Raw genomic sequence first — 27,735 nt, 5'->3', positions numbered from 1 at the left:
CTCATCTCCAAGCCCTTCACTTGATGGAAGGAGTTACTCTGCAGAGGAAATGTAGTGGGGCAGGTGTCTCTGCAGCTCACTTTCATCCTGCCCCTGAACCTGGTGAGCACAGACATGTTGGCCCCCTGGATGGTTCTGGGTTGGAGAGACAGGATGAAGGACTTTCCTGGAAAACCAGAAGCCGATGCCAAACCATGAGAGGCAGGCTGGGTGCCCAGGACTGGGGAGGAGCTATCACAGCCACTAGCGCTGTCCACGCAGACCATGCCCGAATGAAGTGTGCACACGCTGGTGCAAGGACATATGCAAAAACATGTGCCCCTTCTTCAAGAGCGACCTGCAGACCTGGGAAGTGTGACAAGATTTGCCCGGGCTAGCAGATGTGTTCATGTGGAGGCTGCTCCTTGTGCAGCAGATACCACCTCTGACATAATTCCTGGTGACACAAACCAGATGACAGTGAACCAGAGAGCGGTCTGGAAGGGCACTTGATGATGAAGGAGGAAAGAGTCAGATTGAGAGTGACCCTGCTCACCCCTTCCTTGTACCCATTGAACTGCAGAGCCACAAAACTAATGCTTGAATGGAAAAAATAAAATCACTAATCTCCTCCTGGCTATTTTGGGGGAGGAGCCTGTTGATTCCCTGGCACAAAGAGAAGCCATCTCCAGCTCTGTAGATATGAATGGGGAGGGCAGCGGGAGGGGCAAGCTGGAGTGGAAAGAACCAGTTTATACCGACCACCATTACTTCCACCTGCCTGACTCCTGGTGTCAAGAGGTAAATAAATCCTTGCAGGAAGCCAACAATCCATTTAAATTTTTTTTTTTTTGTAAAGTATAGAAAAGTACACACACACACACACACACACACACACAAAGGCTAATCATTCCATCATTGAATGATATTCACTCTGAATGTTTTTAAAATGTAGTAGTACTCAGATCTGTTTCCTGCTTGCCTGTGGGCAGCTGGGGTGACAGGGCATTTCCTAAAACTTGAAACCCAGGTTTGTTTTCTCCTCCTTCTCAGCATGTCAGTCTGCGAAGTCCTGCTGCTTTTCTGTAAGAGCACTCTGGGATGTGTTGATGGGGCGAAGCGCCCCAGCCCAGCTCCTCTCCCAGGCACCTGGCGGCATTAGACTCTGAGGTGTCCTGGCTGGGAAAGCCGCTATCTGAATTGGGGATGTGCTTGTCCACAGAAAGCTGGGGCAGGACAGAGGAAGACAGAATGGCAATGCAGACTATTGCCAAGATGAGGAGTGGCCGAGATCAAAAGAGACTCAAATCTCCCCTCTACCAGCTGGGACTGGCAGACAGTATGGTCTCCATCCAGAGTACTTGTTCATGCTCTTCCCATTAAAGTCAGCAGTGTAGGCAGCAGCAGGGGACAGGGGAGACACTGAAGACCCAGGGGTGGGGACTTGAACATGGGGCCCTCTTTCCTCCTTCCCAGACTTACAGCTGATGCCCTTAGTGGTAGCCCGGGTACCTGCTCCGTGCAGCTCTGACCGGGCCAGCCTCCTCCACTGCCAGCTCCTCCCTCCCCCACCCCCTGCAGGATCAGCTTTATGGGTTGAGTGTTTCCTTGGCAAGTGCTCCCTTCCTGGCCTGCCCCCCTGCTTATCAGCGCATCTACAACCCCCACTTCAACCTTATCGCTCCCTCCATCTCCTTAGACTGGAAGTCCCCAGGCTTCAGTGATCATTACCACCCACACTGCCCCAACCCTGGGAGGGCAGAAAAATGTCCCACAAGGTGACCCCTCCCCACTCCCTGGGTGAGAACCCCTCCCTGTCGGGGACACCTCCTCTTCCTTTCTTGCTTGATTTTCCTTTCAATTCTTGTCCTTCTCTAGAGGTTATTTTATCCATCCCTTACTCTCTGGAGCACAGCCAACGAGGAAGGCAGTTCTTGGTTCCAGAGGATCCCAAAGAGGAGGGTCCCAACATACCCCACCCAAGTCTCTCACATCTTTATGGACAAAAGACTCCCAAGAAGCAACAAGATCTGGAGAGGAACTTACTGGGAGCCAAAGTCCCCAATTCAGAGCCAGGTCCAGTCTTGCCTCCAGCCCTGGAGTTTGGGGGAACCTCACTTCTCCTCTGTGCTCTGTCCTTCATTCAGAAAACAGAGAACTTGTGCCCTATTCCCCTTGGCCTCACAGAAGGACTACAACTCAATGACATTGATATGCCTTTTTGAGAACAATCACAACAATAGGCACAAGCTGTCACACAATAAAGTAATATAACCTCCACTTATCCGTGTCCATTCCTCCTGCAGCCTTGTTCCTGGAATGAGTCTTAAGATTTCCCTGTCCTACACTTTACTAGGCTCCTGCTGTTCAACTCCCCTTGGAGCACAGACCCCTGGGTGTTTCCTGGGATTTGTACCTGAGAGTCATGCTCAGGCTGGGCTCAGGAAAATGGCAGGGGAGGAGGAGTCACCACAGGCAGGGGTGGCCTGGAAAGGGGAGAGTCAGACACCCTCTTTTGAGGTCCAGACAGGAGCCACAGGCTTTTGAGGAGAAGCCATCCCCGGGTTCTTTGGGGGAGAATATGCTGGTGAGGTCTTGTGACACATGGTACCTTACATACACTTTCTTGTTATGGTATAATTGCTTCCCCTACTTTAAAAATTCAGAAGATCGTGGTGAAGAATGCTCACCTGACTGTAAGGGATAAGAGGCAGGACTTAAACCGGGATCTGCCAGATTCCTGAGCTGGAGGCCTTTAGTTCCCACATCTTGCAACCCACAGCCTGCACACCTTGTTCATGGGACCCACCTTCCAGGCACTGCCCTTGCTTCCTCTCCAAACTTGCCTGCCCCATTCCTCAGCCTCTCCAGGTCTCAGCTGACCCAGCTGACTGCCAGGAACCAAGAAGTTCCCTCCCCTTCCCCTATCCCTGCTCCAGGGCAGCTCTGTGCCCCCAGGCTCAGCTCTGGAAAGAGCTCCGCCCCTTCCAGGGAAAGCCTCCTCTCCCTAGGCAGGTTGGCTAGTCCCTCAGTGCACGTGCGCGCGCGCGCACACACACACACACACACACACACACACACACACCACAACCACACCTGCACACACAAGTCACACAGAGAATACACTCACTCAGGGTCCTAAGCAGACCCTGCTTCCTGAGTTGCTGCTGCCATCCTAGCTTGTTCCTCTCACCAGAGTCTCATACCCTGCCAGTGCCTGCAAGAAGACATGGGGGCAAAAGGGCCTTGGATTCAACTCCAGAAATTTCTGGCCTCCTGGCTGGTTGGAGAGCAAGACTGGGACCAGCACCTGGACCAGGTCTACATGTTGCAGCAGAAGAGGTAGGCTCCTAAGGAGTTGGTGTGAAACACACCAATTCTCAAACCCTCTGACCCACAGGACTGTTTTCCTGATATTGCACCCTAGAATTCAGCATCAGCTTCCTGGATATATTCTTCCCTCCAGCCCGCCCACTAAAGCACCCCAGCTGGACCCTCTTGGTAGTAGTGCAGAATGTAGCATTGGGCCACCTAAGGAGACTTTGTCAATATAAAGGCAGGGGCAGAATGACAGCCCAGGCAGGAACCTGCCTGCCTCCTAGAAGGAGGACTAAATGCGACTAGATTGAAGAAGCCAAGCATATAGAATGGGGAGGACAGACAATATCAGGTTGTTGGGAGCAGGTTGATGGAGATGGGATCAGATATTACCGGTCTTTTGTTGAGAAAACTTGGTGGAAGACAGAACATGAAGTTACAGTTGGAATTAAAGTCGGTTGTCTGGAAAAGGGGGAGGAGAGATTAGTTTTGTGTGACACTTGGATGAGACCAGCTGAAGAGGACAACCAGGGTGACATTGCAGAATCCTGCCTTCAATTCTGCCTTTTATTGTATGTACTGTGTTGGGGGTGCACCAGGTGCCCACTACATGGAGAATGAATGGGGCTTGTGCCGTTCCTGGGACCTTTAGTTCAGGAAAGGGCTGGTCTACCTAGTGCGGACCATCCCATGGTTTTTCCCTGAGGTCCAGAGTCAGGAAAAGCAGCCTGGGTGGGGGCAGGGATGCATCCTGCAGGCCAGCCTGCGGGGGAGGGAGTGGGGCCTTCCCACTCTAGAGCTGAGGGGTGGAGCAAGCCGACAGCCATCTCTGAAGCAGGCTGCTCTGGGTATCAGGAGAGTCTTGTTTTTGGTTCAGTGTCCTGCTGTCCCTGTCTTGAGACTGTTCATCATTTTGAAGAGGAAGTCCTGAATTTGCGTTTCACATTGAACCCTCCTATTGACAGGGCCTTCTGCTTACTGAGCCCCAATCCTCCACAACGCCCTATGCTGGAACCTTTGATCTCCCCTCCCCCTGCATCAGAGTGGGACTAAAGTGGTCTCCCAGGGACCTGGTCACAGGACCTCCCCTCTGCAGAGTAGCAGCGGGCCAAGGGTCAGGAGGGACAAGAGCTTTGTACAGTGGCCTTAGGACACGGAGTGATCTCTGGAATCTAGCCCTGGCCACTCTGGACAGGTCAGAGATACACAGTTCACTGGGACTGAGGGCCTGGGTGAAAGAGGCAGGTGCTGACCCTTCACTCTGCAAGTCTCTCCCAGTGGTATTCCCTGGGATAGAGAACTCCTTCTTTAACCAGAACACTTCTTCCCCCTGGCTCCCAGAGCCATGGGAAGAAAGGAATCCGTGAGTCGGGGCCATGAGGTAAACGGCTCCTCTGCTCTGCCCGATGACCCTCATCCTGCCTAACTCTGTGTTTGCCTTTGGAGCCAAGGCTACGTTGTCTAGCAGACCAGGCTCCAGCTTTATCTCTTGTTGGCTTTAGAAGCAGACCAGGGCAGAAACAATAATGAACTCTTGGAGGGCGTGTAGATGACTGTCTCATTCTGATTTCTGAGCTGAGAAGCCCGGTGCTCATTCCTCCTCGGTCATGAACAACTTGCTTTGAGTCCAGGAGGAATACATGGCCCATAACCTACCCCAAATTCTCCATCCACAGTAGACATTGTATCTAAACAGCCCAAAGGAGTATTCAGAGCTTTAGAAGCTCATGATTTCCACAGATTTCCTAAGCCCTAACAGTTGGTCTTGTCCTTCCTCACTGTTTTGGTTTCTAAACTCCCCTGGCTACAGAGAGCAGGTTCAGTAAGCATGACATCCTGGGGAACCCCACAGAAACGCACCTTCCCTCCACCTGCTGATTTCCTGAAACATCTTCGCAATTTTGATGAGTCAGCAGGGCCCCAGGAACTCTTTGCAGGGATGTCATAGCCAGACCTCAGGCTTCCTCCTTCAGGAACTGCACCCTTCTATTAGCCTCCCTACCCAGCTGAGCCACAAACCTGTATACAAGGAATCTGCATGACAGGGATGACACCAGAACCAGGGAGACCCTTAGACCACACTTTGCCTTAATGTCCCCTTAGTTCCTTCAGTCCTTGTAGATGATGCAAGGGTGGCAAAGTGGAGATGTGTGCGTCTTAGACAGAGGATGTCTCTGGTTGTCCCTGCTCTTGGCATCTCTGTGATGGTTTCTACCTGACTCCAGTTCATCCTCCTCCAGGATATGGGAGTCTCCACTGCTTCAGGCAGCCAAGGAAAATGACCTGTGTACACTTAAGAAACTTCTGTTGGAACAAAATTGTGACTTTCGACAAAGAGGTGAGATCAGAGTTTAATGGGATAGAGGTAGGCAGAAGGCCCCTCTCCCTGCTGAGCATGTGGGGACTTTGGAGCTATTCCTGGAGCCAGGAGCTCCTTCCTGGAGGGCTCCTGGCTGGAATTGACGTTCTTGTCTCATTCCACTCCAGGAGCCCTGGGGGAGACGGCACTGCACGTAGCGGCCCTCTATGACAACCTGGAGGCCGCCATGGTGCTGATGGAGGCCGCCCCAGACCTGGTCCAGGAGCCCACCGTGTGTGAGCCTTTTTTAGGTGAGGAGTCTGCGTGGTAACTCCAGGTGGAGACAGGCATGGGATGGTTGGCTGTTACCTCTTGAAATGGGCTTCTGAAGGGTGGGTTTGGGGAAGTACTAGAGGGCCAGGAAGCATGACACCCATGAATTGGGAGAAATACCCAAATCCCAGCCTTTGCTTTGAGTATCCATGGATTCCTTTAGCTGTTTTGCATCTCAATCCTGTCAGCATCCCTGATGACATCTCTCTCTGCCCCCTGCATAGCAGCCACAGTGGTTTTATTTACATCAAGTCCTCCTCACCTGCCTCCAGTAGTGGAGGGGTAGGGACAATGAGTTGGGCAGCCTGAGGGAGTAACTAGCCACTCTGTGCAGCCATGGTAGTAGTCTACATGAGGAACTGGCAGGGACTCTTGCTGGGGATTCTGCTGGGTGTTGTGTCCCTGAGAGACCTGAGGGAGATGGACTTGTGACTGATGGTTCTCCCTGGGCCAGGTCAGACTGCCCTGCACATCGCTGTCATGAACCAGAACGTGAACCTGGTGCGTGCCCTGCTCGCCCACGGGGCCAGCGTCTCTGCCAGAGCCACAGGCACCGCCTTCCAACACAATCCCCACAACCTCATCTACTATGGTGAGGGCAGGGCCAGGCTGGGAGGAAGGGGAGGTGGAGAGCCAGGTCTAGGACAAGGAGCTAGACTAAGCAGGGCCTTGCCCTCAGCTCCATCTGTGGGGAAGCAGAAGGGCAGCCCTTACAGGACTTAAGGCCAGAGGCCAATTCCCAGGACCCTCTTCAGTGTCCTTCCTCTGGTTCTGCTGGACAAGTGCCCCATGCCCTGAGCTGAGATGTGGGAGGAGCAAGCAGGCAGTCACCTGGGAGAAACTGCCCCCTCAGCTCGTGACCCTGTGGTCTCCTGCCATGGATCTCTCTGTGTCCCCAGGGGAGCACCCTTTGTCCTTTGCTGCCTGCGTGGGCAGCGAGGAGATTGTGCGGCTGCTCATTGAGCATGGAGCTGACATTCGGGCCCAGGACTCTCTGGGTAAGAGCTGAGATGGGAGGGGGTGCTGGGATGTGGCTGGGGGTGTGAGGGAGGACCGGGGGGGGGGGAATGGGACCATGGGGGCCTTTAGACCTGTGTCCACATGCCAGCCCATGTCCTCCCCAGGAAACACAGTGCTGCACATCCTCATCCTGCAGCCCAACAAAACCTTTGCCTGCCAGATGTACAACCTGCTGCTGTCCTATGATGGAGGGGACCACCTGCAGCCCCTGGAGCTCGTGCCCAATCACCAGGGCCTCACCCCCTTCAAGCTGGCTGGAGTAGAGGGCAACACTGTGGTGAGAGGCTCCCCAGCCCTAAGGTGCCTCTCTTATGACCCTTCTCTCCAAGCTCCTCCCAAAGGAGGTAGTCCCCTACTTTCTACCTCATCACCAAAATGTTCAACCTCAGGTTCCCCTCCTAGTGGCATTTGAGACTTTCATCTTAAAATATTTTCCATAGTATTCTCAAATCCTACTCCCTTCATCTCATTTCCTCTTACAGAGCTTTATGGGAAAGAAAGAAAGGGGTGGGGGGGAATGGAGGGAGTGGGGAGGGAGGGAGGGAGGGAGGAAGGAAGGAAGGAAGGAGGAAGATTCATGTAAACAGAAGATGGCCAATTCTACACTATCTGTGGAGAGTGAGCAACTGGCCTGGTCCACAGGCATTTTGTCTCAGACCAGCTTCTCACACTTTGACTCTCCTGTTCGTCCCTGTATCTTTCAGATGTTCCAGCACCTGATGCAGAGGCGGAAGCACATCCAATGGACATATGGACCCCTGACCTCCACTCTCTACGACCTCACAGAGATCGACTCCTGGGGAGAGGAGCTGTCCTTTCTAGAACTTGTGGTCTCCTCCAAGAAGCGGGAGGTATGGACTCAAGAAGTGTCAGAGAGCACTGTGTCCACACGGTACCTGCCCATTTTCTGGGATCCCGGGCTCCAGGGGACTTACAACAGGCCAAGAGGAGAACAGTTTCCTGGGACCTGGGAGAAAGACCAGCCAACACTAATCTCCTGAGGTCGTTTCCCTCTGCTTGGCTCTAGTTCCTTCAGCTTACCTGTTCCACTCTACCATTTCAGATGAGGAATTCTCCAGAAGGAAACTCTTCCTTCCCTCCCTCCCTTGCTTTCTTCCTTTTTTCCTTCAGCATAATGAGCGCCTGCTGGGTTCCAGACACTACCCAGGAACTGAGAATACAGAAAGAGAGAAAGCACGTTTCCTGTCAGCCAAATTCCTCAGTTCTGATCCCTATCCTCAATAATTGCAATAGAGCACAAGATGTACCATTATAGGGTGGTGAGCTATGAACTGGGGCAGCAACATGGAGGTGTAGTCAACTTGGTTTGGATGGCCAGAGAAGGTGTCACAGAGGAAGTGCTCCTCCTAGGTCTTCAACGGGGAGTTGGGAGTCATCAGGAAGATAAGTCAAAAGAGAGCTTTCCAGAGAGGGAACAAGGCATAGATCATTGAGACAGTCCAAGATTGAATAACATGAAGGAAAGGAAAATTTGTGGAAGTCTATACAAGGAAGAAGAAAATGCTTCTGGCATTCAGGAACCTCCAAGATATTGGCAAGCTATAGTTTCCGTTGTTTATCTGCTACATGACAATTTCCTGGGAGCCTTTGTAGAGTCACAAAACATGGACAATTGTGATGGATGATGGAAACATGAATGATGGGAGGAAGGCTGAGTGGTCAGTTTTTGTGACCCTCCTCAAGGAATCATCCTGGAAATGGATAAGCTTTGAGCAGGTTTTCTTAGGAATTAGATGTCCGGTCCCTCTGTGTGGACTTTGCCACCATGCTTGTTTAGTTTTTGATATCAGCTAGTTCTCAACAGACTCTTGTGGGTCTGATACCTTCCCCTTCCCTAACGCCTCCCAGCTTATTCCCTTTTCATATTCTTGCTACCTTCACCCTTAGTTCCAGCAAAGAAGACCCCTACCTGTGACAAACCTTAGCCACTCTGGGTGGGGATCCTTAAACTTTCTGCTCTGAACTGCCAAGTACTCTGTCTCTCTCTTTCCCTCCAGCTTCAGTGGTATAAAAAGTTTTTTTATGCTAATGGTTAATCCCTTCAGCTTTGCCTTGGATCTGCCTCTTCCTAATTTCTGACATGCTTCATCCCGTCCTTCACCCTCTCTAGAGCACAGTCCCATCACACTTAGATTTCTGGCACATTCTACAGCCTGCTTACTGCTTTTCTTGAGTCTAACAGTACTTCCAGAGCAAACTGGACTATATCCTTGCTTAGACTTTCCACTTGCTTTCCATTGTATTCAGACTTCACACACAATACACAATAATATGGCTCATATTTACCTTGCGCTTTATATCTTTTGTCCACCAGTCCCAACAGGCTCTCCCATATTCCCAACCACACCTCACCTGCAAATAGATAATGCCTTCTTACCCCCTCCTGCCCTGGTGCCTGCTGCCACTTCATGGAATGATCTTTCCTAACTCTCCTTCATTCAGTAAACTACTCTTCATCTGTTAAAGCTACAGTGGTGCTATGGTGCCTTGTTTTGCTTCTTAATAGTATATCTATAGTATTAGCACAAACCTAGCATATAGTAGAAATGGACTAGTTATCCTTCAAGGAAATGACTAACTAAATGAATGATGATAATGATGGTTACTGTCCTTCACTTCTGGGACCCAGTGGGAACTCAATAACCTCAAAATGTTGGTCACCCCAAGCTACTTTCCTTCCATGGCAGGCTCGCCAGATCTTGGAACAGACCCCAGTGAAGGAGCTGGTGAGCTTCAAGTGGAAGAAATATGGGCAGCCATACTTCTGTATCCTGGGTGCCTTGTACATTCTCTATATGATATGCTTCACCACATGTTGTGTTTACCGCCCCCTCAAGTTCCGTGTTGGCAACCGCACAAATCCTCGAGATAACATCATCTTCCAACAGAAACTACTACAGGTGATTTTATTGGAAGAGATAAAAGGGAATAGTAACATGGGGTAATGATGCTGGAGACAAGACTGATGCTATCCAGGAAAGATACCACCCTTGGGTTCTAGAAGTTGCAGGCTGCAAATCACCATGGTAGGAATTAGGCATAAGATAAAGGAATCAGATGGAATTTAATGAGCGAAAGAGTAATTGCCTAGGGATTTATGGACTCTTTTGCAACAACATTGAGAGACCCCTTCATATTAGTAACCTCATGCATTTGTGAAACTTTTTGCACTTTACAAAGAGGACCAGCTTTTTGGTAGTGGGATATTCAAGGAAACCTCTTCTAAAGAAGGAAGATTGTACTCCAAGTCACATCTGTGTTATTTTCTGTTCTGGTAGGGTCAGCACTTCTGGCCTGCTTTCTCTTCTGGACACTATCAATATCAGCTCATTGGCAATAATGGGTCAGCTGTCTGACTTCTAGTTGAGGACCTTGTGGATCTGCCTCTTCCTAATTTCTGACATGCTTGGATTGGGCAGCAGATTGCAGTAAATGGTCTTTAAGGTCACAGGCCTGCCTCCTATAATGTTCTTGAGAACTAGGAGGGTGAGAAGGGCTGATTAGAGGTGTGTAGACACAAAACTCTGTAGCTGGGGAAAACAAACTGTCTTTTGGGTGTAATAGAGGGAGTAAATTCAGAATAGTACTTTTAAACACGTAAAATTCAACCTAGTACAACTACATTTGGGTTTGATCCATGGATTACTAAATTTTTTGTCCTGGTGAGCTAAAAATAGCAGAAATAGCTCAGGCATATAGGACTAAAGGAACAGAAATGGAAGAAGAATTTTGCAAGATAAGTAAGAGCTGGGTGACTGGAGATCTATGGTCTATGAGGGATAGACCAGCCATAGGAAGAGCTCAGCATGGACGACTAGGAAAAGGGGTAGGTTAGGTGAGAAAGAGAAGATAAACTTCTTACATTCAAGAAGCAAAAACTCTGAGTTGGGTTAGACCAAAGACAATAGTATGCACAGAGAAAAACAGGGAAAAGGACCCCAAACTAAGTAGGCACTCCATCTCTTCAATTTCTAGCATTCGCTACCCTAATTATATGTGTAGCTCAAACTACACAAAAGCTGACTTGTAAGGATGGAGTTAGTTTATCTGTATCCAATTTTGAGAATACCTTGACTCTAAGATGCCTCATCATTCATTTATAGGAGTTGTGGTCCCCCCCCCAGGGGAAGGGGCAGGAGAGAGAGAGAGAGAGAGAGAGAGAGAGAGAGAGAGAGAGAGAGAGAGAGAGAGAGAGACTCCTGTATCAAGAGCCCCTGTGAGTTTGTGTTCCATGAACATCACTCCAGGCAGGAGGCTGTCTCTGGTGTGGAGAGCCCATAAGGCCAATAAGGACATTTAGGAGATAGGTAGAATGGGGAGTGACTAGGAATGAAGAGAATGTATAAACATAAACAAATTGAGCGTGCCTAGACTTTCCTCTAGCTTCTGGCCCTATTTCTTCATATGTGCTCCTTCCCAGCCTTCCTTTATCTCCGATTTCTTGGAATCTTTATGAGTTTTCAGTGTAGATAGTGTTCTGCTCAAGGAGTTGAGAGATGTTGAGCAATTAACCACCAGTGTCTTCTTCCGTGTGTCTGCTTCTCTTGGGGCAGGACGAACTAGATAGGAACATGTTCCCAGATAGTTAAATCACACTTATCAGGTCCCCTAGCTTTGCCTCAGGACTAGGAGAGGCATGTTTAAGTCTAAGTACCCCTACCATCCTTCTTCTCTCCTATTCTTTCCCTTCTTTCTTCTTAGCATTTTTGCCCTGGGTCAAAGCCACCTTGATCTATAAGGAAGTCTCTTTGAGTTCTAAATGTTCTTTCTCAGTGCAGGAGAGGGGCAAGAGGGTTAAGAATGCAGCTGTGGGGGGTTAGAAAGAAATAACAGCCAAAGGTCCCTAGTCTTTGGTGTTAGCCCTTAGCCTTGTCCCGGAGTCAATGGAATGTTTGTACTGCTCTTACTCAAATGGTAAGCCAATCTGGATTAGATCCGGGACTCCCAAACATATCACTATGACTTGAAAGATTCTGCTTTCCCAGTGCTGCTGAAAGCAAATTTTGCACTTTTTAAATAATAAGAAATTCTCTTTTTTTTCTTTTCTTCTACTTTTTGGTTACTTGAAAGTTTTAGAAATATTAAAGTGGACAGTATAGAATCTTTATGATTGCAGCTGTCACTGATTAGCTAGTTTATGGATCTTCAGCTTAGATAAATGAATACTCTAACAGCCAAGTTTATTAATAAGCCTAGAAGCCCTTGGCTCTCAGTCACTCTAGCATTTTCTCTGTGGATCTTTTGGGGCCTAAGGAAAACATTGGGCTCTATGAACTTTAATCCTTTGTAGCTTAACTTCTAGATTTTATGACAGACAGCCACCCAAGAGCACCATCTCAAACATTTGAAATTGAGAAAAACGAGCTCTTAATTTTCATGAAACTCTACAAAAGTTGAATTGTGTAAGGATGGGATTAGTTCATTTCTATCCAATTTGGGGTATATCTTAAGGACTCTAAGATGCTTCATCGTTCAGCTTCCCCAGGGTCTCCCAAGAGCTCTATTAATTAGAATTACTTTCCTCCTGCACTCAAATTTTTACCTGGCTTAGGCAGAGCAGCAAGCACTATAGAACTAGTTCTTTTAGGTTCCCAGGTGAGTGGAAAGTTCAAAGTTGGTGAGCTAGGTGGTTTGGATTTTAGTCCTAAATCTGAAATTAAATAGTTGTTTGACCTCAGGCAAATCCTACCTCCTGTTAGATACGTGATTTTTAACCAAGACTATATATTAGAAATTTGGGAGGCTGGAAAAGAAGACCTGTTCTTATGCTACAACCCAGTAAATCAGAATGTCTGAGCTGAGGCTCTGGCCTTGGTGTTTTTTTTTTTAATTTTAATTTTTTAATTTTTAGTCATACATGACAGTAGAATGCATTTTGATATATAATACATACATGGAATGTACATACATCAATCATGTTGTCTATTCTATTCTGCTGCCCTTCCTATCCTCCCTACTCCTCCCCTCCTCTCCCATCCTTTCTCTCTATCCAATCTAATGTGACACGCTTTCTTTTTTTTCCTTTTTCTCATTACAACATCATATATGTATTCTGTATAACAATGAGGTTCTCTTTCCATCTTCTGTGCAACTCCCTTTCTCCCTCTGTTCCCTCCCAGAGTTGAGAACTCGCAGATTCTGTCTTTGAGATTTGCTCAGTTTCAGTTGGCTAATCTTAGGGCTGCCATCTGAGCATTTAGATTCTAAAGTGCACTGTTCAGCTTGAGGGTATTAATTTTACATCGCTGTATCTCCTTTTTCTCTCTTAGAAAAGATTCCCTCAAGCTCTTCTTTGCCTTTTCCTTTCCTAGAAACATTTCACTGATTCATTCATTAAACAAATAATTAATGCTAAACACTGTTCTAGGTGTTAGAAATTCAATACTCACCATTTGAGCAAAACACGAAGTAGATAGTGTTTTGGTCTGATAGTTTAAAGACTGATGCATATTAATTAAATGAGAGTATGAATAGCTATTTCATTACAAACTGATTAACATTATTTTGTTCCATGGTATAAAAAGGACACGGTGCAAAGAGGGCTTATAACAGGGCCCTGGTCCTTCTAGGAGGCCAGAGAGGGTCTTTGAAGAAGGCTTGTCTCTGAGCTGAAATTGGTGGTGAAAAGAATATTTTAGGCAGAAGGAATGCTTATCCAAAGACCCCAAGGCAGGAAGACCCTCCTTAAGGTCTAGGAACTAAAAGTTTAGCTAGAACCCAGAGAACCAGGGTAGGTGCCTGCAGTTGAAATGGTCCTTTCCAAATTACACAGGGTGCTACAGGATATATTGGGGATTTTATTCTTTATTTCCAAAGCAATGAGATCTTCAGAAGGATTTTAAACAGGATAAGAACTTGACCAGATTTTTTTTTTTAATGACTCCTTGCATGGTAGAGTATTCTCTGTTGAGTCGAGGGAACTAGAGAGGATGTGGAAAGACTAGTAAGCATCCACTACAGTTTAGCAATCCAGAGACAATGGCAGATTGGTACAGAGGTGTGATGGAAGGTGGGGGGAAGGAGTGACATCAGGGCAGATTGTTAAAAGCATCAGAAGGTGAAAGCATCACTCCCTGGTGACAGATTAGATGCAGAGAGTGAGGGAGCAGATGGGGCAGGAATGACATGTGTTGTTCTATCCGTTTGAAATCATCTTTTACCTGTTGCAAAAAGTGGGATGATTTGTGTACACCTCATTATTCCTTATGAATTCTGGACAACCCAAAGCACCATAGCTATTTGAAAACCCAATTGATCTCCAACTCTGTCCTAGTTGGTTCAGGAGTCCTAACCAACACCCTGTGGAACAAGCACAGCAGATAAAGACAGAGGAAGGGATGGGGAGAAACAGGAAACCCAGGAGAAAAAAAAAATGACATCTACTAAGTGCTTACTGTGTGCACATTACATGCATGGGTCAGCACCTTCAAGAACTTGTTAAAGCGCAGATTCTGGCAGTGAGGCTGGGTGGTACCTGAGAAACTGCATTTCTGACAAGCTGCCCATGAAGTTGATGTGACTCTGTAGACCATGGCAAAGCATTATATCATAATACCATTAGCAAATAAAATTGTCACCATTTTAACAATGGTGACTCTGAGGTCAGAAGAGATCAAACACACAGGCAAAGACACTTAGCTGGCAAGGGGAATGTAGGGGTTGGGGTGCAGGAGTGCTTCGTTTGAAAACCTTCACCTCTAAATACCAAGAGAGGGCACTTGTCTCTCCAGAACCATGAGCTCGATCCCAGTCTTCTTTCTTAGGGACTCAATCTATAAGAAATTCATCTTCATCCTGCTTTGAGCTCACCAGGGGATTATGTGCCACATCTAATCTTTCCCTCTTAAGATGAGAGGGACACGGATTGATGGGTAGATCAGATATGCAATAACTCCTACCCCCAGAGACTGAGCTACTGCCTGTTCTCTCATTTAGGTGTGACCTCTTTAGAACTTAGAATGCCAGGCAAAGGGAGAAATTAAAGACTTGCAAGGGCAAAGTGAGGATATGTAACCTGGCAAAGGACAATGGCAAAGGAGCAGCCACAGTTACATGTGGCTTCTCGGAAGAGAGTAAAATTTTCCAAGATCCATCTTCCTGAGAAAATGCAGAGTCTCTTTGAAGGTGGCCTTTCATGGGAACCACATCTTCCTCTCTTATGGCCCAGGCCCAGAAATTCTCACCTTGGAATACAGATTAGAATACATATTAAAAATCTACCAAGATTTTTTTTTTTTTTTTAGAAAAACAAACAACAACATATTGATCCAAACTATTGATCCAGGCTTGGCCTTTGTGTGTATGTTGTGACAAAGACTTGCCATTTAGTTCTAATGGGCAGCTGTATTTAGGAGACCTGCCCCATTTAGAGAATCAGAGTAACTTTCATTGAGAGCTTGCAAGGCCCTGCTGGTAGCTTCATTTATTTACAAGTCTGGGATTTGGGGGAGACAAAGTAAGATCTAGATTGGGGTTGACAAGTGGTTCTGGTGCCCTCCCACTTTCTATTGGGACAGGGGATGCTCTCCACACTTTCCCGCAGGACACACACCCAGCTCTTTCAACTCAGTGGAGCCCCAGGCTCTGTTCTGCCTGCCTGCCTCTGGGCATTTCCTTGAAGGCAAAGAGCTCAGGCATCTGCCAAGCAAGAGCAATCTCATTGGGGCAGTTTCTCAGTGAAGTAGGAAGGGCCAAACTCTGCAGGGGATTTGGTTGTTGACAACCCCTAAAATTCTAAGACATGTAGTGATGTGAAAAAATTCCAGACATTGTTGGAAGATATTTATTTTCAAAGGAGTGGTGTGGAGTATTTTCTTAGTGCATTATTAGTCAGGCTTGCCTAAGGGACTTTGAGCCGAGGACTTTGGAAATCTCAGAAAAGCCCAATTGTCATCTTTTTCTCCTTTCATTCCTAGTTAGGTGTCCCCATTTCCACTTCTCCATTCCTTCTTTGTCTCCCTTTAGGTAATGCTCAGCTTGAATCTGCCGCAGCCCGGCTGGCTCCATTTCCCCTCTCCTTTCTCACCTTCCTTCTTTCTTTTCTTACTAAATCAATACCTGCCATCATGGTGGGCATTGTGGTAAAAAGCAGGAGACATCCCTGCTCCCTGGAGAGACAAGGGGTACCCAGACACCTTCAATGTGCTGGGTGAGGGCCGTGAACACAGAGCAGCACCAGGTGTCTGCAGGAGAGCACCTGATCTGGACACACAGGGGCAGGAAATGAGAGCCAAGAGGAATGCTGGGCTCACCTTAATCTTGGAGATCAGGAAGGGTGAGACAGGCTAACAGGGGGCAGAAGGTGTTCTATAGAAAGGGCCCATCCTTGATGGAAGGCTTGACTCAACCACCAAGTCCCCAGAAGCTCAGAGCATGGGGACATAAAGCAGTGATCAAAGCAGTGAGGGCTTTGTACATCATGCTTGATAATCTGGGGTTTATCTCACAGTCAACATTTCTAATTAAAAGACTACATACATGTGATTTAAGATCAAGTGACATATTTGATGAAAAGCAACTGTGTCCTGCACTGGTCCTTCTCCCCACCACCTCTCATTCCTGGGCACGACCAGGCTTTGCTTGCTTCAGCTCTCCATTCTTGTCCTTATCTCCATGTCATTGAAATAATATGCATCTTTCTCCATTTATCAATAAAATTCAGACACTATCAAAATTTCTACTGTCATATGAAAGTAAGGAACACTGCTCTCTTGCCTACACTTTTATTTTGAAGGCTTTGGGTAGCAAGAAAAGGCATTAAATAGAGAAGCCATATGATAATATTCATGACTTTTGTGTTTAGAAAGATCATTCCAGAAGCTTGGTGGGGAAAGTGGATGCAGATAAACAAGATGATAGGTGCCATGGGTTTGACTAAAGGGTTGGCTCTGTTAATTCAGAGAACATGAAGCAAGAAAAATTGGGAGACTGAATTGGTACTTGGGGATGAGTGTTCCTGATAATTTACTTTGCTAAACATAACCTTGAACTTGATCCCAAAACCTGGGTATGAGGACTAAAAATCTAGAAAGCTATGGATTAATTAGCCTTTCATCTTAGAAAATCCTGAATACAATCCCCAAAGAATAAAGTTCTAGAAACTGAAAGGAAGTCATTATTTGTTTGAGTTTAGGGCTTAATTCTAGGGGGACCAGGTGGTTTCTTAAAGATGAATCCTTATTATTGTTTCAAGCAACATCAAAAAATCCATCATTGAAATTTGATGCTCCTTTCCATTTTAGAAACACTAAAATATTCTTAACAACACAAAGAGTGCTTATTCTAAACCATGAACCAACCTAATATATCAAATGAAACTCTAGAGTTCCCCTTAAAATCAAAACAAAAGTCAAATGTTTTAAAAGTCCACTACTATTATTTTTATGGCAACTTTCACACACATACCAAGTTTTTTTTTCCTTGCCCAAAGAGAACAGTTAAAAAAAAAAACAAACAAACAGGACCCTATATAAAAGTCTGTGTACTGGTCCAGAAGATGAGCAAGGAAGGGGGTTCTCAGCTGACCTGGCACCTGCAGCCTAGGGCCCTGGGGACAGATGGTGCAGGCAGCCACTCCAGGGCCGTGGATCCCAGGTGGGGCTAGGCAAAGCGAGCAGTTTCTGTTCCTTGGCCTCCTCACTGTTGAATTTGTGCCAGGAAACGCCTCCGTGTGAAGGAATCTGTGAAATAAGCAAAGAGAAGCTGGCGAGGGGAAGCCCCAGCAGGACCTGCACTGTCCCCAATGTTCTCTGTTGGTTGAGGTTTCATGGTTTTCATCTCCTGAGATCATCATAGCTAGTGCCATTCCTTTTCTGGCCGCTAGGGGTGCTCTGATCTTCACAGCTCTTCAGGTGAACCTGAGCAGAGTTCCTTCTCTTAGTTGTGACAAGATACAAAAACAGGCGTTTACCTTGACATACTCAACAAAGATACAACATTTTAAAATAAATTCAACATTGTTGTGCAAACACATATATAAAATAATGCAGGGTTTTTGTTTTTTTGTTTTTGCAGTTTGGGGGACGGAACCCAGGACTTCCTGTGAGCAACATTCCCAGCCCCTTTCATTTTACCTTGAGACAGTCTTGTTAAATTGCTCAGGCTGGCCTAGAACTTGTGATCCTCCGGCTTCAGCCTCCTGAGTAGCTGGGATCACAGGGGCACCAGCAAGCGTGTCTTATTTCTATATTTAATGTAGTTTCTAAAGTTAATATATTTATTATTTTTCTCCTGCCATGAGTCTGAAAAGGAGTTGACATGTTTTACAATAAAAAGACATGCTGTAGAAACATTAAGATAAAACAAAATATTAAAGTCCATGAACTGAATTTTAGGAGAGAGGAGAGGGAGTTCAAAGACAGTTGCTAGGACTGAGGACAAAACAAGCCAATGAACAACAACAGTGAACCCTTTTATGGCCAAAAAGTTGCCTTAATGTTTTGGAATTCATTGCATAATTGTCTGCACCTGAATGTATTTCTCTGAAAGAGGCTCCATAGTCCTTTTTATATATTTAGGTGGGGTCATGGCTTTAAACATGTTAAGGATGTTTAATGTGAGATTTAATCCCTGCTTCTGTATGATGTTGCAGAACTTCCACTGGAGGTAACATGCATTGAAGTAGAATGGTCTTCACTCCACCCTGACCCCAGGACTATGCCTTCTACATCTTCTGCTCAGGATAGGCAGGGACCCTTCCTAAGAACTAAAATCCATACAGCATTTCTAGCCCAATTTCTACCACAATTATGTGTTGCCAAATAATAATAAAACCATGATGAATGTATCAGTGGTCCTTTATGGTTTGTGAAGTTCATCCAAATATATCATATAGTGTGATCTTCACAATAACTCTTCAAGGTAAGCAGTAAGAATCTCCATTTTCTGGTTGAGGACTCCTCAGGCTCAGAGATCTTCAATGACTTGTTCAAGGTCTCATTGGAAATGGTAGTTTCTGGGCCCATGCTAGAACCTGCATTCTGAGATAGGCTTACAGTGTATTCTACCCAGTGCCAGCCATAATGAGATTGGAAAAGCTGGACTTCTCCCATAGTCAAAACCATCCCAAGCCACTAAGATCTCTCTTTTTTAAAAAATTTGCTTTATCGGTGCCCTGTACCTTTCCCTTCCCTCTCCTATTCCCTCCCTCCTCTGCTCTCTCTGCTCTATATATCTCCCTTCCATCTTTATGAAATCCCTTTTCTTTTCCCTTTTCTCTCTAGCTTCCACTTATGAGAGATTTCTGAGTCAGACCTATTTTACTTAGCATGATGTTCTCTAGGTCTATCCATTTTCCTGAAAATGACATGATTTCATTCTTCTTTATGTCTGAATAAATCTTCATTATGTATATATAGCGCATTCGTCTGTTGACAAACAGACTGGTTCTATAACTTGGCTATTGTGAATTGTGCTGCTATAAACATGGGTATGCATGTATCATTATGGTATGATGATTTTAATTCTTTAGGATAAATATCAAGGAGTGGTATAGCGGGGTCATTTGGTGTTTTCAAAACTAGTCTTTTGAGGAATCTCCATTGTGGTTTTAGTAATTTACAATCCTACCCACAGTGTGTAAATGTAAAGGTCTCTTCTTATTTATTAATTCAGTATATCTCAAATATGTTCCCAGCTGCTCATACACAAATCATAAATTACTGCTTACAACATATATAGAGGAGGTGATATCCAATAATAGGTCAAGCCATTAGCATTTAGTTTTTTAAATAAACCTTGGACATATAGACTCCTGTCCTGGTTGAATTTAGCCACATTGGTACTATACTGGGGATGATTGACGGGGGATGATGGATGGCTTTTCTTCATCCTGGATAAACGTTGGAATCTTTAGACCACTCACTTGAAAGGATTTGACTCTCCACCCATCAGAAAGCATTCCTTGTCCTGAATTTCCCTCCATAGGAGGCCTATGTGACTTACCAGGATCACATCCGGCTGGTGGGGGAGCTGGTGACCGTCATCGGGGCTGTGATTATCCTGCTTCTAGAGGTGAGGTGCTGGGGGGTCCAGGCTAAGGCCATCCACCTGAGGCCCCAGGCTGAACTGCGGTCTACATTGTCTCTTTGTTTTACTGGCCTCCCCCAGATCCCAGACATTTTCAGAGTTGGTGCCTCTCGCTATTTTGGACAGACAATCCTCGGGGGGCCATTCCATGTCATCATGTGAGTGTCTCCTCCTTTTAGCCCCTGCCCACACTTAAAATTGTTCCAGGTCTCCAGTGCACTCTCTGGGATATAGACCTTAGGTGACCCTCACTCAGGTGTTTCTCTCCAGTGGACTTATATCTATGTGTGTAGGTGTGTTTTATGTGTTAAAACTAAGCCTGAGTGTGTGGGTACCACCCAAGTCACCACCATGCTGTGGGGATATAGAATATTCCCAGCCCACCCTCACTCTATTTCCTGCTCTTCTTCTAGCATCACCTATGCCTCCCTGGTGCTGGTGACCATGGTGATGCGGCTCACCAACATGAATGGAGAGGTGGTACCCATATCCTTGGCCCTGGTGCTGGGCTGGTGCAGTGTCATGTACTTTGCTCGAGGATTCCAGATGCTGGGTCCCTTCACCATCATGATCCAGAAGGTCAGTGCTTTCTGAAGCCTTCTTCTGGCTCAGTCAGAGGACTTTTGCAGGCTGAGGGTTGGGGACAGGTGCCAAAAAGGAACTTCTGCTCTGACTGGAGCTGGTGGAACTCTGGGGGCCTCCTGATCTGTTAGTAATAATGGCTCAGATACAGTGGAGAAAGGATCATTCCACCTTTCTTCCTCTTCTCTGTTTCATGCAGATGATTTTTGGGGACCTGATGCGTTTCTGTTGGCTGATGGCCATGGTCATCCTGGGATTTGCCTCTGGTGAGTGTGTTACTCCTTCTTCCAGTGGACCATTGGGTCCAGATCTTCAGAAAGCTCACCCTCACTCTCGCTCTCAGCTCTCTTCTGTACTCTATTTTGTTGTCCATGAGATCAGGACCACTTAGGTTGGCCCAGAAGGTAGACTCATGTGGCCTGGACCAATCACATTTGTGTTGACTAACTTCCCTGTGAGACCTTGAGCTAGAGAGGGCTTTTGGAGAGAGATGGACCTTAAACAGGAAAGATTGGCCAGTTGTGGATCCCAGAAAACTGTGTGGACAAAGAGAAACAAGGCAGTGTTTAACTCTTCTTTCCTTACAGTTCAGAAGAAGAAACAAAGAATTAAGAAGACAGTGTGCTCTCTTTCTATAGGTGGTCTTTAAAGTTGAGATAAAAGGAAAGAATCAGAACAAAGAGATATACAAGAGAGTCTGGACATTTTAAATCATGGTAGAGAAAACAGAAAAAGAAGAGTGGTGAAGAGAGACTGAGAGATATGGGACAAGCAGGGATTCAGTCAAGGCTTAGTGGAGGGTGCCAGGGAGAGAGAAAAAAGAGAGCAAGGGAAGGAAAAATGGCAGGAAGAGCAGCGGGCAGGAGAAGGAACAGGAAGGAGTACAAGAGAGTTCTTGGTGTTGAAAAGATGAAGATCCTAAGGCCAGGAACTCTGACTCTGTCCTTGATTAGACAGGCAGGTCTATCAGAAGAGCTTTGAAGACCACCAACTCTAAAAGATCATGACTCCTTACACAGATTCTTTACTATTCCCAGAAATTTCCCTGTTCAATAGGGGTTTCCACAAAAACAAAGACGGAAAAACAAAAAGAAAAACAAACAAACAAAAAAAAAAACCCCAAAACACTCCAAGATGTAAAGCATGAAAGGGTAGAGCTGGCAGTCTATCTAGAATGTTCTACTCCCCTGCACCCTCCGATACCCCTCTTCGAAGCCTTCTCCCTTCCTCACCTGCGTCTACTCATACACAGGTTATAAAGCAGGGCAAGGGTAACAGAGTTGCTTCCTACAATGTCCTAGACCCCACATTCCCTAAATGATCACTTCGTGGCCATTGTACTTAACTTTTTTTATTAAATAAGGAAGATGTTCTCTGTCATGGACCCTATTTCTGCTCTTGGAGCCAACTTGTTGATGTTTCAATTTCCCACACGGAGAAGCCATTTAAAGGGTCTAATGCTGAGATCAGGTCCAAGGATGCCCATTACCGTCCAGCAGGTCACACAGAAAGCAACGATAGCCTTCCCACGAGCGTCCAGGCTCACCTAGGGAGTCTCAGGGTGATGGACAGTTATCTAAAGCCCATCGAGATAAAAGGTCCTCTTCTTTTAGCCTTTTTATGTGCTCCATTTTAAAAAGTTGTTGCGTATTCCACGCATTCTTTTAAACAACTTATCTTGTAAATGTTTGGCTTTCTAAAAGTTAAGAAACAGTTGACGTTATGCCATACATGCCCATACATTTTTTTTCTTAATTCCTGAGTATTATCATCACCCAGCATGGTGAACTTAGTCATAGGACCTCTTGGAGTTGGCCAGTTTCACAGTTTCACATTTGCGGATGCATGATTGTGTGGACGTGTGTATGTATATGGAGATGTATATATTAGAGGTAGAGTGAATACTAACTTGGCCCATGCTTATTGTGATAATTCCATTCTTTCTGGGCGGAGCAGCGTTCTGTATCATTTTCCAGACAGAGGACCCAGCCAACCTGGGGGAATTCTCTGACTATCCCACGGCACTGTTCAGCACCTTTGAGCTGTTCCTTACCATCATCGATGGCCCTGCCAACTACAACGTAGATCTGCCCTTCATGTACAACCTCGCCTACGCTGCCTTCGCCATCATCGCCACACTGCTCATGCTCAACTTGTTCATCGCCATGATGGGTGACACCCACTGGAGAGTGGCTCAGGAGCGTGATGAGCTCTGGAGGGCCCAGGTGAGTTTATTAGTGTGATTCTTGCTAAGGGACAGGGGATGGAGAGAAAAATCAAAGTGGGATGTTATGGTGGACCGTGCCCAGAAGAGTCACAGGACAACCCAGTGAGGCTGTCATCTCAGTGATGTGTAAATCTGAGGTACATGTGGATAGATAGAGGGGACAGAAGCAGGATAAACTGGAGGGTAGAGGCAAGAGGTGGGGCTGTTGATCATGGGTGAAAAGTAGATCTAGGAGTCCTTCTTGGATCTGCTGGGAACCAGAAACTGTGCTAGTATATTCTAGTTTTTATATTTGGACCTTATGTTCTCTTAGATTCTATAAATCCCTGTTTTCCATGATCTCTTCTTGTGTCACCATAAGACAATAAGTAGTAGAGTTGGAAGTTACCCTCAAGAGACCTCTAAGAAGTACTCACCTACTACTCAGCATAATTATTTATTGGTCAGAGTCCTTCAACATCTTCTCAATGCTAATCAAGACCTTATTATCTTATATGTTTGGATAGGGGGTAGGAGGAGGGGAGTTTTCCCAAATTATTAAAAATGTCCATATTGCGTTGAGCTGAAACTTGTCTTTTTATAATTTTCATTCTCTGGCCCTAAACTTCTTCATACAATAGGGAATACATTTTTTTTATGCCACTAGTCAATTATTTGAATAGAGTCATCATCCAATTTACTCCTCAAACTTTTCATTTTGGTCACGATAATCCTTTAGGGCCTGCTCTTTATTGGGAAATTTCTAGGAGCTGGAACACATACATGCACAAACACGACAGCTGTAACCTGTGACCTCATGGGGCTGCCAGTCTAGTTGGAAAGACAGACATCAAGCAAATGACTTCATAGAAGGTTGCAAACTTACAGCAATAAAAGTGCCATGGAGAATACCAGGTGCTCGGAAGAGAAGGCAACCCAGGAATCTGACTGGAAAGTTAGGGAATGCTTTCCTGAGACAGTGACATTTAAGATGAGACCTGAAGATGGGCAAGAATCCATTGAGAACAATGGTGGAGAGGATAGGGGTCAGGGATTGTAGCAGTGAGGACCCATGACAACAGGAACAGAGAACAAAACTCAAACAGACTTGTTTTTAAGTAGGAGGAGGAGGGTATGTTGATCCTTTGGGGGTGGCTGGTCAGAACCCAGTCTCCATCTCACATATTCTGTCAGTCCCTTGTTCTGCTCTCTCTTGTTCTGACTTTCTTCTAAGTCAGGTTCTCCTGCCCTGTTGTCCTGATGACTTAAAGAAGTTCTAAGCTCTGAGGGAAAGAGCAGGTTCCTTTAGTGCATAATCATAAGACCTGTTCTTGTGGCGTTCTGTCAACATCGTATAGTGCTGTTGGCTTGGAAAGAGCATCTTTGACCCCAGAAAAATCAGCCTAAGATTCACATCCTTGCAAAAAGTTTGGGTCTCACAGACCCATTTCTGAATTTAACATAAAGTTATGACCTTGATGGTGGTGCTAGTGTGGAGGTAAGGAGCCCTCACCTCGAGCCCCATAATGGAGGAGATGATTTCCAGGGACTTGGTAATCCAGCTTATTCTAACCAATGGGCTGAGAGAGGTGAAGGATCCATTCTCTAAATGAAGGATGGGTTCTGTCACCAGAAAACAAAGGGAGGCTGAATAATAGCTGAGTAAATCATGTGAAAAAAAATTCAGATTCTAGTAGATCATAAACTTAGAAAGAGACAGTTACATATATGTATCCTTTTTGCGGAAGAGAAGACCTACCCAGAGAAGAGAACAGAATGGTTAGAAGTCCTGAGATTGACTCAACTATGAACCCAAGGGAAGTGTGGAGTAATAAGAAAGTCAGGGAATGGGAGATGGTGACGTGTACAGTTGGCTGTATTAAGGACTGCTAGCTCCTGCAATCAATAATGCTTCCTGGCCCTGACCCATTGTGACTGCACTCTGATCCTGTGATAATAGACCACGGTCCTTTTGAAATTAGAATTGTCCAGTTCCTGATATGATTGGAGCAGTGCTGAGAGAGATCATGCCTTTTCTTACTTTGGATGTAATACTATTACCAAAAGCACCTAAAATCAGGTCAGATCTTTTAGCATATATGTAACTGTCTCTTTCTAAGTTTATGATCTACTAGAATCTGATTTTTTTCCACATGATTTACTTAGCTAAGTTCCTTACATGTAAATGTAGGACCTCACATTTTTTTTAATTCAATGTTATTGGTTTTAGAGCAGCATTCTGGTTTGGTGAGGTCATTTTATATTGCTTTTGTCACCCCACATATTACGTATCCCTCCCAGTTTTGTGTCACAGGCATATTTGATAAGCTTGTCCTCTGTTTCATCTAGGTAGTTAATGAGGGCTGGGCAAAGGACAGAACCTGGGACATGCTACTAGAAATTTCCCTGCCAAGTGAGCAGTCATTAATCAATCCTTTTCCCTCTTCAGGTATGGATGTTTAAGTAGCTGAAATTCCTTGAACTGGAGCAGCATCAGTTCATCCCTGAGATCAGAGAGATTTTATTTAATCATTTTATTTAAACCAAGATCATTGGTCTGTGACCTTCCAATGAAAAAGAAAATGAGATTACTTTGAAATGACTCATTTTCCCTGAATCTGAATAATAATGTTGGAGTCACTGTTTTATTCAAAACAAAGAACATTCTTTCTCCTTTTCCTATGAGAAAAGCAGGCTGGCATGATCTTGTCACAGGCTCGAAGAAGATAATGGTAGCTCTTACCGCTGATCTCTGGGGTCCTCGTTTCACACATTGCTTTTGATTCCCTTTGTTGGTGGCCTCGGTGTCCCTCGGAACCTCACAGCTCTTTCTGAGTTCTTTCTCTGCCTCTGCCCTCCTTTCAGGTCGTGGCCACCACCGTGATGCTGGAGAGAAAGATGCCTCGCTTCCTGTGGCCTCGCTCAGGGATCTGCGGGTGCGAGTATGGCCTGGGGGACCGCTGGTTCTTGCGGTGAGTGACGAGGGTGATCAGCCTTAGAAGCAAGGGCCACCAGGGGACTTCATGAGACTGTGTTAGCCTGTCTTGGGGAGGGAGATGGAGTACAGGCGGGGGCTTAAGGAATGCTGATGGTAATGGCAGGCTGTGTGTGTGAAAGGCTCGGATGTGAGCGCGATTGCCCGGCTCATGGTCTGTTCCTGCCTGACCAGCATTTCCAATATACTCTGGCCTTGAGTGCTGCTTCCTCCTTCATGCTCTACCCTTATCTCCTTACCTGGCTCTCGTCTCTCTGGGGGTTTCCTGAACTCTATATTCTCAACCCTGTGACCCTGTATCTGTTAACTGACTCCATTTTCTCTTTCACATTCCTCTATATTGCCATCACCCATGTCCCACGGCCCTCTAAAGGCTGATTGCTCCACACCTCCATTGCACTCCTGTCCCCTTCCTCTCTCTTGATCCTCGGGGCTCTTCCTGCTTCAGCACTGGTCCCCTCCTTTTCTTCCCCTGTGACCCCATTTCCTCCATGTTCACCTCTCCTTCTCCCCCACAGCCTCTCCCCACCTCGGGTGAATCCTTTCTTCTTTTCTCTCAACAGGGTTGAGAACCATCACGACCAGAATCCTTTGCGAGTGCTCCGTTATGTGGAAGCTTTCAAATGCTCAGACAAGGAGGATGGACAGGAGCAGCTGTCTGAGAAACAGCCCTCTGTGACTGAGGTTGGAACTCTAGCCAGAGCCTCTCTGGTTCTTCAAACTCCGTCCCTGTCCAGGACCACATCTCAGAGCAGCAACAGTCACCGGGGCTGGGAGATCCTTCGTCGTAACACCCTGGCACACTTGAATCTTGGACTGGACCTTGGTGAGGGGGATGGAGAGGAGGTCTACCATTTCTGATGAGGATTCCCTGACTCTTGGCCTGACTCCAGGTGGGCCTGGGTGAGGACAGAGAAGGAGACGCCTGCTGATGCAAGCGTCTAGCTTTCATGCCTGTTAGTCACGAGAAGGTGTAGATGGAACAGTTTCTAAAGGGCCATACCATATTTCACCCATCACGTCAGCATCTATGCAGGTGGGCGATGGTCATCGACTGTCCCATGTATCTTATGGGTTCTTGGAAGTCTCAAGTCCTGAAAATGGCGGGTATCTTTCTGAGCAAAGTTGGACTTGGCAACTAGAGACATGAGATAGGGAGGCCAGATTGATATCTGGACCATCTCTCTTCTGCCCCAGGCAGTCTTCAGAGAGTAGCAAGCAGTGCGGCCTACCCGGCTCCACACAGCTTCTTAGGGGAAGAGCTAGGCTTGGCGTAGAACAGTGACCTTTCTTCTTTTCCTATCTCTCTGCTGGACTCTCTCCCACCTAGCAACCAAAGCCCAGCTATGAAGCTACAAGAAGAAAGCTTCCATATCCTTGCTTTCTCTAAATTTTCTCTTACTGTGGCTAAGTACATATAATCTAAAATTTACTATTTTAATTATTTTTTAGATGTACATTTCAGTTTCAGGGAGTACATTCACATCATTGTACAAAGTTTCATCATTTTGCAGAAGTTTATCATCATAGATGATAAGCCCACTAAATAACAACTCCCTTCCATTTCCTACCCCTGTTTCTAATAATTCATGTTTTACTTGGTGTCCATGACTTTGACTACTCTAGGTACCTCATATAAATGGAATCATGCAGTTAAGTCCTATTGTATCTCTCTATCTTCAGTTAGCATAATATTCTCAAGGTTCATCCATGCTGAAGCAGGTATCAGAATTCCATTTCTTGTTAAGGTGGAATGATATTTTGTTGTGTATACGCACACACACACATCCCACAAATTTTTTTATCTCTTCATTTATCTATAAATATTCAGTTATTTCTACTTTTGGTTATTGTAAATAATGCTGCTATGAAAATGAGTGTATACATATTTGTTCCAGTCACTGCTTTCAATTCTTTGGGGCATATACCTAGAAATGGAATTGTTAGGTCACATGA

The 27,735-nt window shown here is 45.9% G+C and overlaps 1 protein-coding gene across 1 annotated transcript; it reads left to right on the top strand.

The window, feature by feature from the left end:
• Nucleotides 1-3,208: 3,208 nt before the first annotated feature.
• On the top strand, nucleotides 3,209-26,640 carry TRPV5 (transient receptor potential cation channel subfamily V member 5; the record flags this gene model as incomplete). The annotated part of the gene is made up of 15 exons (XM_081286504.1): nucleotides 3,209-3,321; nucleotides 5,538-5,635; nucleotides 5,785-5,907; nucleotides 6,384-6,521; nucleotides 6,829-6,927; nucleotides 7,054-7,226; nucleotides 7,654-7,800; nucleotides 9,658-9,870; nucleotides 19,895-19,981; nucleotides 20,078-20,154; nucleotides 20,410-20,575; nucleotides 20,778-20,844; nucleotides 22,535-22,803; nucleotides 25,650-25,756; nucleotides 26,343-26,640. The coding sequence occupies 15 exons, from the start codon at nucleotides 3,209-3,211 to the stop codon at nucleotides 26,638-26,640; spliced, it is 2,175 nt and encodes a 724-aa protein (XP_081142630.1).
• Nucleotides 26,641-27,735: the final 1,095 nt, after the last annotated feature.

The sequence above is a fragment of the Spermophilus citellus genome (genome assembly GCF_964194105.1).
Source record: "Spermophilus citellus genome assembly, chromosome: 3".
NCBI lineage: Eukaryota > Metazoa > Chordata > Mammalia > Rodentia > Sciuridae > Spermophilus > Spermophilus citellus.
The sequence above is the reverse complement of the archived record's forward strand: the minus strand, read 5'-3'. Positions and strand labels throughout refer to the sequence as shown.